General features: G+C 48.0%; 1 protein-coding gene across 6 annotated transcripts in view; it reads left to right on the top strand.

The window, feature by feature from the left end:
* The window catches only part of lhx5 (LIM homeobox 5), a 38877-nt gene that overhangs the window by 11653 nt on the left and 15747 nt on the right, over positions 1-11477 (top strand). For 4 of the 6 annotated variants that reach the window (XM_089020714.1, XM_089020713.1, XM_089020712.1 and 1 more), the window contains one exon: positions 11290-11348. The exons of the other annotated variants lie outside the window; for them this stretch is intronic. In XM_089020714.1, the coding sequence (XP_088876840.1) occupies positions 11290-11348 (59 nt within the window). The remainder of the gene's footprint in view (positions 1-11289; positions 11349-11477) is intronic. 6 annotated transcript variants of the gene reach the window in all.

The following is an 11477-nucleotide window of genomic DNA, read 5'->3' as shown; positions in this document are numbered from 1 at the left end:
TGGCTTGATGGAATGGAGTGGCCATCTTGAGCAATGATTCCTTGTAAGCTTTGGCAGCTTTATCGTCAGATAAAGCTGCCTCACGATGTGCCTCACGACGAATGACACTATGAATCCCTGTACGACGCTTAAAGTTCTTGAGCCATCCGTGGCTAGCCTTGAAATCATCAATGGATGACGAACTTCCAGGTTGCCTCTTGACGATATCCGAGTGAAGTTGCCGTGCTTTCTCTGCCGTCATTTTACCTAGTTCCTCATCAATTGTGTTCTGTTTAGCTTGGTTGATAGCGTTTTGCATCAAGTGTACGGATGGCTTGTGCGGAGCCTGATTAATGGGATATTTTAACCTTGCAGTCTACACTCTGCCTTTGAACTATCAATAAAGTTGAAACGAGTCCAAATTTCACTGTGTTTTCTATCCATTTTCTCACTCTCTCTCTGTCATCTGCCTATCTATTTTCATTTGCAGCTCTTTGTTTCTGTAGCCCCCCCGCCCCTCACATCTGCGTTCTTGACCAATCACCGAAGACTGTCAGCGTGGAATAGAGGACAAAAACAGTCGGCTGCCATTTTGTTGTTAGTAGAACGGGTTTGTTCGCGAACGACACATCACTCATTGTGGGGCTCCGTGTGTATCCCGAAAAATAGTTTGTACGCCAAGATTAAATTCCCACGAATTTAACGTTCGTAAGCCGAGGTATCACTGTATGCTGAAGAGGAGTCTGAAATGAAGACTGGCATGGCGTTTGAATGGCCTGATGGAATGATTGTTGATGCCGCCGTATCTCCAAGCTCATTAACCTCCTCCCACGCTGGCAGTTTTTTTTTCTTTCCTTAATTCCTCCCGATTCCTCATGAGTGCTTCATCCCTTGTGGGAGGGTGAGAGGAGGAGCAGCACCATTCTTTTTTTAGCCTGTGACCTTACACGCATCATTCCGTGCTTTTTCCTCCATGGGACTTTTCTTTTTCTTTTTGGAATCGGGAGCCAAATCTCAGCGGCAGTGACTGGGCTGCGGCAGCGACTGGGCTCCGTCAGCTCGGTTTGCGGGTGCGGCAAATGAAAAACATGGCCGTCACCGCTCGAGGTTTTGTTGAAACCCCTCTCGGGATTTCTTCTTCATTGGTCGATTTCCAAATGTCGATGTCAGAATGATCGCGGCGCAAAAAGACCCCGGTCTGCTTTTTGAAGAAGGCAAAAGCCGGCCTAAAGCTCTTGGCTGTTGTGGATGCTAATGAAGCCACGGCGGAAGGTGGCGGACTCGGTCGATTCATCACGAAAGAAAAGTCCAACTCTGCAATCAAGGGCGGGGTTGCGCGACTGCGTAAAGCCCTCTTGTCGCTCCAGCCACGGAGGGGAGTCGGCTTTTGTGCGCGCAGAGCCGACGCTGACGTGCTTTCAGCGCCGCCACAAATGAGAGCTGTGTTTTTTGGAGGCGGGCAGGCGGGGGGTCCTGCGCGTCCTGAAAAACAGCCAAGGAGAGGTGCCAATAAGATGGCCATTCATCGCCGAGCGCCGCACTAATTCCTCGGCTGGCTCCTTTTCTTGTCGGCTAAACAACAAACATGAAAACACTGACGTGCGTGCGTGCGGGGGCGGGCGGCTTAGCGGCGGCGTGTAATCCTGGCCACTTCTGACCCGCCGCCGCCTTGTAAGCCCCCGACCTTCCCATTCAGGCAGCGGCATGTGCGACTAAAGGACGAGTGACCCCTCGTCCCACTCGCACACATCGGGACCCCCTCGCCCACCCCCCACTCCGGGCCCTCCAAAGAGCTGAGCGCAGGAATTCAGGCCAGGCTGAAAAGAAGGAGTCTCGGAGTAGCGCTCCCCCCTGGCCCCCCATCCTGTTTCTTTTCTCCCACCATTTAATTCGTCTTTAGAGGCCATCTCGTTAACACGATCTCCTCTGATGCTAAGAAAGAACGGGAGCCTACTCCCAGCTCAACTCCGACGCCGCCGATGTGCCTGACTTGAAAGGTGGCCGCCACCCGTACAAAGAAAGTCACCTCTTTCTTCTCTTCGGGCCCCACTTGTGCAGGGGGAGGGAGGGCCGATCCTCGCCTCCACCCAGCAAATCATCTCACTTTCTGCCGTCGCTTTGCATTTGAAAAAGGACGTCATTAGCCGGAGGCTGCGTGCGGTGAGGTGGGGGGCAGAGTTGCCTCTTCCTTACCTCCTCCCTACCTTCTTCTCTTCCTTCCCTCCTTCCTTGTGGAATGTGAAAGGGCCTCGCCAGCGCCTGCCGGCGGCGGTAGGCCGCGTATTTGCTTCCTGGGCCTCCTGCAATTGACTTCCCCACTGAAAGGCCATTTGGCCACTTTATAGGACAACCGACACCATTTTTTTGGTTCCTAACTGACATCAGAAAAATGTTTGATTGCATCTAAACTACCCAAAACACGCAGGCTGATATTTTAGTCAAACGCAAAACCCCAATAAAAATGACTTCAAGTTGTCCAAAACTGCCACTAATGAGCTCAAAACTAGAGAGATTCAGAAAGTCCCGCCCCCAGATCCCTTCTTGTTACCCATCCAGTGATTTAGAATTTAATCACGGGGTCAAGAAAAGCATTCGTGTTCGATTCAAGGAAAAGACTGACTGTCGGATTAATACTGTCACGTCCGGTGCTTGTGTTGTGCATGTCACGCATTACAATACGTACCAGATCTAACTGTCATAGAAGTGTCCTTTCGGCTACGCCAAAGAGCTCCGTCCCCGTTCTGAAGACTGTCACCATCTTTGGCTTGGAAGAGCTCCATTTTACTTATAAACGTTCAACAAAATAATTTATGAGATCATACCTGTCAACCTTGGCTAATAGCTGCCCTTATAAATGATTACAATTCCCGTATAAAAGTTGGAGTACGCCGTACATTATTTGAAATGATAAAAAAACATTGACACAACCCGAAATGCAGTTTACCGCGCATATGCCCATTATGCTTTCATAATCGACCGTACGCAGCGATAAAAAAGATATGTCTCTGAATTCGGGAACATTGATTTGACTAAATCAGAGAAGTGGTCCGCAGCCATAAACGGGATGTTGTGCTCCGCAAGAAAATGGCAGAAGAGAATTTCAGCATTGGCGACTTTTTGGGATGCCGCTGGATCAGCACTCGATACGAAGTGTTTGGTCAATGGAACATGAGACTTGCTTTTGGCTACATTTTCCAGGTGTCCGGCAGTTTTAAAGTGGCTCTTTAGATGGTAAAATCCCCTTGCAGCAACTTTGACGTCCTTTTCAGACGGAACGCAGAAACGAAAACTGAGGACCTTTTGTCGCTGATCTTATCCATCACCTTGGAGACTCTCCCATTCTTTTGGGTGGCGACTCAATCCTAGAGTTTTTCTCTTCTCCCATGCTTACTTCTACGTTATAACTACGTAGTTGATTCCTCGATTGCAACGCAAATGGCAGACTTCAAATACGGAAACGGAAATACAAAATCAAACGAAAACAATGTGACGCGCATGCGCATATCATGCTTCATAGAGAAAGACTCGATAACCGCAAATTTTCTCGTATAAAAGTTGCTATACGGCATACACAATCCAAAATTATGAAAAAACGTATAAAATACGGGGAAAACGTATAAGTTGACAGGTATGCGAGATGGATGATCAGCCTCGAGAGGAGTTATCCGTCGCTAACTCCGGTTAGCTCCTCGTTGTCCTTTGGCTCTGGTCTGTTGGAAATGGTTGGTTTGTCCCCTGGGAATTTGTGTAAACTTCCACCTTCGTTCTGGCTGTGCTGAATATCAATCGGAGATTTGTTTTTGTGCAAATGTCACGCAAACTTGTTTATTTACCGAGAAATATTACAAATAAGGAGTGCCTCGAATTCGGAACATGCGGCATGCTAACTCTATTTTCATGATGATATTGTTGTCCTGACTTGACTGGAAGACAAAACATCTTAAAGGACTTTGAAGTTCTGTTTGTGATGTAATGTAGTGAAAGAAATGCCCATTTCACGGGAAGATCGGGGTATTGTCATCAAATGGTGAGTATAGTCGTTTTCTTTTTTGAACGTTGCTGTGCCAATGACCATTTTGTGTTTGGGAGCCTTTTACTGAGCGAGTCGCTTGTTCTGTAGCCACAAAGGGACATAAGTCTTCTTGTGCCGGTCCCAAGCCCGGATAAATCCAGAGGGTTGTGTCAGGAAGGTCATCCGACGTAAAAGCTTGGCCAAAACAAACATGCGACTCAAACCTCTAAAGATGGAGGACACTGATTTGTTCTGGCGACCCTAAAGAGAAGAATGGCTGTGTTTGGTGTTTTTATACCTCCCCCCTCCCCCCTCAAAAAAAAAAAAAAACGTCCTTTGACATACAGACAGACGGCGGGTTGTAAGAAAGGGCTTCTTCCCGATGTACGGTGACTTTAGCGACGTTTGCTTCCCTGACCTGGCTTGTGTCGAGACGTTTCATTTGGTGGCCCGTTTTCTTGATGGTGCCCTTTGGACATTGGTGGTGTCATACCTTTCATCTTCTGGGTGTTTTATGTATTTATTGATGTTATTTTTTGGGGGGAAGGCTGTTGTTTGCCCAACAATGTGACAAGGAAATCCAATCACGGTGATTCGGCAGGGCCGTGGTGCGGCGTTGCGTTCCTCGGGCGCCGTTTGCGCATCTTTCAAGAATGAAGGCGCCTCTAAGCGTCACCCTAAGGCGCCGCTCGGCTGAGCCATGCACGGCGTATCGAAAGGTGCGCTGTAATCCTGGAGTATGCAGAGTGGCGCGTAAAACTCATTCTCTCCTCAACCCCGTCGGGATCTTAAGCCGCCTCCCCGATGCGGCTGATAGGGATCCCTTATCTCCGCCGCACAGACGCACGCATTCACTATTTGCACGTTTTGCACACAGCTGATTCACAACACGCACGCGCACGCAAAGCCTCACGAGGAGTTTTTTTTCCCTCCGGCCGACAGACATTGGATGGCTCGATTGTTAGCCCCCCCCCCCCCCCTCTCATTTATCCTCATTGAATCCTTTGGATCAGCTGATGGCGAATGCACTCTGAGGGTTCCAAGGGATCCGACGGTCCCGCTGACCTTTTGGAACGCTGCATCGTGTTCATTGGACCACCTGCCGTTGTTGCACCGCGTGTGGCTTGATGTCATCGTGTTGATGGCGACGTCAAATCATTCAATTGAAATGTCCAGTAACACCCCCGCCCCCCGCCCCCCATCCAGAGTTTTGTTTGACGTCAGACCGTTTTGTGAATTTGCTTGTTTTTTTTGGGACAGGGAATGACACTGACTAAAGTTTCCTTGAGAGTTTTGAAAGGCGCTTATAAATATGTGGAACTGTCGCGGCTTGGAATTGAAGCGGGTTTATGTGGGACAGGCGATGTGAGACAATCTCTTTTCGTTAATGGGTGCTACAGCTTTCTATTTGCTTTCAACATTTAGCTTATAGTAGACGTGCACATTCGAGCGTGACGTCCCTGATCTATTGCTGAAAAGTATGCTTTGATCCTCTCCTCTTTCATCTAGAACTGCTTCATGTCACAAAGAGGGTACAGCAAGTGCTGAAGAATGAATACTCTCTGTGTCTTTGTGTTGTCACATTTGTCATTTTGTTATTTTTTGTTTGTTTACTTTCCTCTTCCTTTCATAACTTTGCTTGCTGCTGTGTTACTTCCGGGTAGAGTGAACACTGGCGCAAATGGCTGCCGCTGCTCACCCACACAAAAAATCCGGTGACTAAAGTGTCCTTGAGAATTTTGAAAGGCACTTAGAAATTAAATGTATTATTTATTATTATTATTATTATTATTATTATTACAGTGAGACCTCAACTTACAAACACCTATACTTACAAACTTTTCGTCTTACAAACGTCAAATTTATGAAAATTAAACCTTATAATAGGCACTATTTTCATAATACACACCCACCACGGCTGGCGGAGTGATCTTCGGCGGAAGCGCACGACCGAACAGCACCAGAGGTTAAGTTACCAACAGTCCTTATGGAAGGTGACTCTCCTTCCATAAGCCATCAACGACCATCAAAAAGGTCAATAAAACTTTATTTTACAGCACAGTTTATTTCTTTAATTACAGTCCTCATGTAATGCGCCTCTCTTTCCAAACAGCAATTTCCTTTGACCTTTGACCTCCAACGCCATTCAATCAAGCCATAAATGACCATCACAAATGTAAATAAAGTGACTTTATGATACAATGCAGTGTATTTATTTCATTACAATACAATAGCACATGTATTATACATAGAATAAGCTATGTTGTGTGTAGTTTTAAGGCTTATTTAGTTGAAAAGTATATTTTATGGAAACCCGGGAACGGATTATTCTCATTTTAATGGTTTTCGATGGGAATTGTTTTTTGAGATACACACTTTACACCTTACACACTCTGTCTGGGAACCAATTAAGTTCGTAAATTGAGGTCTCATTGTATTATTATTTCAGCTGGCCGACTGTTTAGTTTAGGTGCAATTACGCTGTCAACCACTAGACGGCCGTTGAGCTTTCCACCGAAAATATGAGCACAGAAAAAGAAGGGAGAGGAAGTGTCAAGTTCTTCAGCTCTGCTTAGTTTGCCAAAGTACGTATATGGAATGTCAATCCCCTTCAATGCTGTTCTCGCTGCCAACAGAAAGTCGGTGTGTGTCCCCCCCCCCCCCCCCCCCCCCACATGTTGTCGTCGTCTGGATCAGGCATGTTTGCGCTGTCTGCACCCTCTGCTGCTGTTTAGCAGGGCTTATGTCAGGCGTCAACGCCGTCTTGGCATCGTGCCTGGGCAGCGCATTGTGTTGTCTGCACCCAACATGGAGCCGACCCGTGAACTGCGCGACATTAGCAAGGCTCCACGCGCCGTTCAATGTCGGCTCGTTGTTTGTTTTGTCCAATCCCCAATATAGTCATAACATTCAATACAGTATATATACTGTACAGCCTTCACCTGCTCTGCCCGCAAACTCTGGAACTCACTTCCTCCCAACATTCAAAACATGGATTCTCTTCCCATGCACCTTCAAATCCCATCTCAAAAGCCACACATTTCAAATGGCATTTTCTGTGTAGCTCTCTCTCCTGTTTCTATTTATCATTGTATTTTATTTATTGCATTCTATTTGTGATTGTATTTTATTCATGATACTTACATACTTGGCAATAAAGATGATTCTGATTCTGATGATTTTACCTATGCTGGTGTGTAACTGTAAAGTGTCCTTGAGAGCTTTGAAAGGCACTTAAAGGACAACCGAGGTCTCTGGACAAGTTGTGTCCAAAATTTGTAAAATGGCTTCAAATGACTTCTACTGAGCGTATTTTAATAAGATTCCACCGCGCTGAATATTCAGGAAGTCTTGTTTTTGAGTTGGTGACGAGCCCGTACGTGACGTCACGAAAGGAACGCCCCTGACCGAAAAAAGACGCATTGTAGCGGTCCTTCCATCACGTCAATGTATTTTGCTGTACTTGTTTGGTCTGGGGACCTCGTGTTGCACCCAAAAGCCGCCAGAAGAGGGCGTCCAAGCTCCATATAAGGAATTTATCAGCCTGTGGAAACGTAAAACATATTCTCTGAATCTGAAGCCATTGTTTTGATTGTCCAGCAATGCAAGACGTCTTGGCGTGACGTCACGAACCGGGGGCGGGACTGTGTGAAAATGCCCATTTGCAGCTAAATTTTTTGCAGATTTTGGACACTTTTGTCATGATCTGGTTGGCGACCAACGAGGGGCGCTGTCGGCCCCGCCTGCACCTGCACAGGTGCTGGTCGTCCCGATCAGATTGGCGACCAGCGGGTAGCGACGTCAGCCCTGCCGGCAGCCTCGCAGGTGCTGGTCATTATAATCAATGACACTTAAAAGGACACCGGGCATGATCATCCGGTGCCGATTCATTGTTTGTTTGCCGCTTGGTTGCTGCATGCATCGTGTACGTGTTTGTTTAACCTTGGCGGACTTTTACACTTGGTTTTTTTTTGCTACTTTGTATTTTTTCCATTCAGATCATTTTGATGTTTTACATTTTGTTCCTGCTGACTTAATTTTAATACAATTTGTCAAACAACCTCCTGCTCCCTCCTGCCTGCTTTTTGGGATCCGAACCCGCCATCACCACCTCGCAAACCGTGACAACTTTAAGTCATTCATTGGCGTTTTGCATTTGACTTAAAATATCATACTGCGTGTTTTGGGTATTTTAGATGCTATAAAACCTTTTTATGATGTCAGTTAAGAAACAAAAAAGTGACGTCGGTTGTTCTTTAAAATGTAATGTATATATATATATATATATATATATATATATATATATATATTGTGATGTCACGAGAGGCTGTGTCCTGGAGAGCAAATACATCCCCCTAAGATGGCTCCACCCAGAGAGAGTCTTGGCCCCACCTGGTGGAAGGCAGCAATTAAACCCACACACCTGCAGCTGATCAGGGCTTGATTGGAAAGCAGGGCTCTTAAGGCAGAGAGCCTCTGAGTGTGCAGCTTGGAGGAAAGACAAGCTCGATTGCTGTGCTCTGTGGAGAAGTTGATTGCTGCGTGGAACTCATTGCCAGTTGGGACCACACGACTGGACACTGGATTTGAACCTAGCTAAGGTGGCTAGGCTACATGACGAGGACGTCAAGAGGGGTGAGGCCTAGAGACTCTTGCAAAGAACTCAGTCTTCAGTTTTACCTCAGAAGAGACTTTATTTGGATTTAAGTATCAGAAGAGACTTTATTTGGATTTGAGTACCAGAAGAGACTTTATTTTGCTAAGTATTGGAAGAGACACTATTCAAACCTTTGTTGCTTGTGAATTCCCCCTGGAACCCTTGATTAAAACCTTTTGTTTGTATCCAAACCTGTCGTCCATTGCACTTCTTGTCCCGTCCCGCTGAGAGCCAGCCTCTCATGATATCACATATGGTGGAGGATGCGGGCATTGGACAAGCGGTAGTAAGTGCATGGACATTGACGGTTTGTGTTATGTTTTTCTAAAGTGAAAATCTCCTCAATTACAAAAATGGAAGACATTTTGAAAACCCTGCTCGCAAGTCAGGAAGCCCAATATCAGGCCAATTTGGCTCTCCTTGAGGAGCAAAGGAGACCCAATGAACTGAAGGCAGAGGAATTGCTCTTGCAAAAACAAATGTCCGCCAAGAACATACCCCGGGTGAAGGCGGGGGATTTTTTAGCCAAGATGGGGGCGACGGATAATGTTGAGGCGTATTTGCATACGTTTGAAGCAACCGCCACTCAAGAAAAGTGGCCCAAGCAGCAGTGGGTGGGATTGCTTGCACCCTTCCTGACAGGGGAATCGCTGAATGCTGTCCTGGACTTGACCGCAGACAGAGCAGAAGACTACGACTATTTAAAAGCTGAAATTCTCAGCAGACATGGGCTCACCAAGTTCGGGATGGCCCAGCGCTTCCACACCTGGGCTTTCCAGCCAGACCAACCTCCACGGGCACAGATGCACGAATTGGCCCGCATCGCACGGAAGTGGCTGGAACCGGAAAGGAGCACGGCAGCTGAGGTGGTCGAGGCCATTGTCGTGGATCGCTACTTACGAGCCCTGCCCTATGAGGCAAAAAGGATAATCAGTCAGCAGTCGCTGACTACTGCGGGTCAAACAGTGGCAGCGATGAAGCAGTACCAGGCCACAGCGGAGATGCTACGAACGACCAAGAGGGAAACCGGCAACACATCCCCATCCCGGACTGAAATGGCCCGCCCAAAGTTGCCTAAACCCACCAAAATTTGCTCCAGGTAGTGTCAGAAGTCCACCCAGGCAGTGGCGGATGCCCAGTGGCACCGAAACCAGACGATGCTACAGATGCGGAGAGACGGGACACATCTCATGGCAGTGTGGAAAACCAGCGGAAGAGTCCATGCCGACCGCTGACTCTTCTAGTGCCCACCCTGCTCACTATGCCTCCCTCCTGGGGGGTAGTGAAAGCGCACTAACAAGACCCCCCACCTGCCCAGTGACGATGAATCAACAGGATGTTGAAGCCCTGCTGGACTCCGGAAGCCTGGTCACCTTGGTGCGCCCAACGCTGGTCGATCCAACCAGGTTATCTCCGGAGAAAGCCCTCCCAATCTTCTGCGTCCACGGAGACACCAGAGAGTACCACACTACGGAACTCACCATGACCACAACCAAGGGAATCATCCGCACGGTAGCTGGTGTGGTTGACTCTCTCCCTGTCCCCCTCCTGATTGGACGCGACTGCCCGGCCTTTCACCCCCTGTGGAGAGAAACACAAGAAAGACTGGCCCGACTACCTCGGAAGGCGAGAGGTAAGACGCGTGCAGCGAATACTCAAGCCTACCCCTCTAATTCACTCTCCCCAGCCTGTGCCCTCCTAGGGACAGCAAATGCACCACAGGAGACGGAGTCTGGCCCAGAGACCGCAGAGGAAACTCCAGCGCCAGAAAATCTCCCGGCTTCCAGTGGCCATGCCAGTTGGGACCACACGACTGGACACTGGATTTGAACCTAGCTAAGGTGGCTAGGCTACATGACGAGGACGTCAAGAGGGGTGAGGCCTGGAGACTCTTGTAAAGAACTCCGTCTTCAGTTTTACCTCAGAAGAGACTTTATTTGGATTTAAGTATCAGAAGAGACTTTATTTTGCTAAGTATTGGAAGAGACACTATTCAAACCTTTGTTGCTTGTGAATTCCCCCTGGAACCCTTGATTAAAACCTTTTGTTTGTATCCAAACCTGTCGTCCATTGCACTTCTTGTCCCGTCCCGCTGAGAGCCAGCCTCTCATGATATCACAATATATATATGAGTGTGCATGTGCACCCCACCCCCCGCCTTTTTTTCAGACATTTTTTCTCATTTGTCATTCTCCTCCCTGTTCATCTTGATGCCCCATCTGGAGCTTTGCCCTCTGCCCACTTCCTTCCTCTTTCCTGCCCATCGCGCATGGCTCTTCTCTCCTTCTTTAGTCTCCGGCATGGCCTGTTTTTTCTTTGCCATTTTCCACTTTACTCTTTCACCTCCGTCCTCCCCTGGGTCCTTTGCACACATCGCCTTCTCCTTCTCTATTTGCGGTTTCTTGTTCAACTATTGTTTTTGCTCGCCTTTTTGGCGCCACTGCGAAGGACGAGCAATTCGCACATGTTCGCATTGGCCAAGGCGAGCGGGCTCCTTGCATTGGTCAGCGGGAAATTGGAGCGCTGTCACGTTTCGCCGAGGCGGAAATGGAATCTTTTCTTCCGCTGCGCTTTCTTTGCGAAAGCCAGTTTGTTCCAAATAAAAATCGATCTCTTACCCGCTATCGGCGTCTTCCTCCAGGGTCTCCGGAAGGGGGGAGGCCGCCGGGTCTCGTGTCCCACTTTCCACGAGTCGAGCAGGTAAGGCCAAATTAAGGCGCTCCCGTGCGACACCCCCTTGCCCCCTGAGCGCCGAATGCACGGTTGATTGTGTCAAAGATCCTTGCCTTGGATCGGCGCCGCCCTGAATGCTTTGCCTGCTAAGGTGAG

The sequence above is a fragment of the Hippocampus bargibanti genome, linkage group LG18, assembly GCF_051943395.1.
Source record: "Hippocampus bargibanti isolate YZ-2025 linkage group LG18, ASM5194339v1, whole genome shotgun sequence".
Lineage (NCBI taxonomy): Eukaryota > Metazoa > Chordata > Actinopteri > Syngnathiformes > Syngnathidae > Hippocampus > Hippocampus bargibanti.
This window is presented reverse-complemented; position numbering and strand designations above follow the sequence as displayed.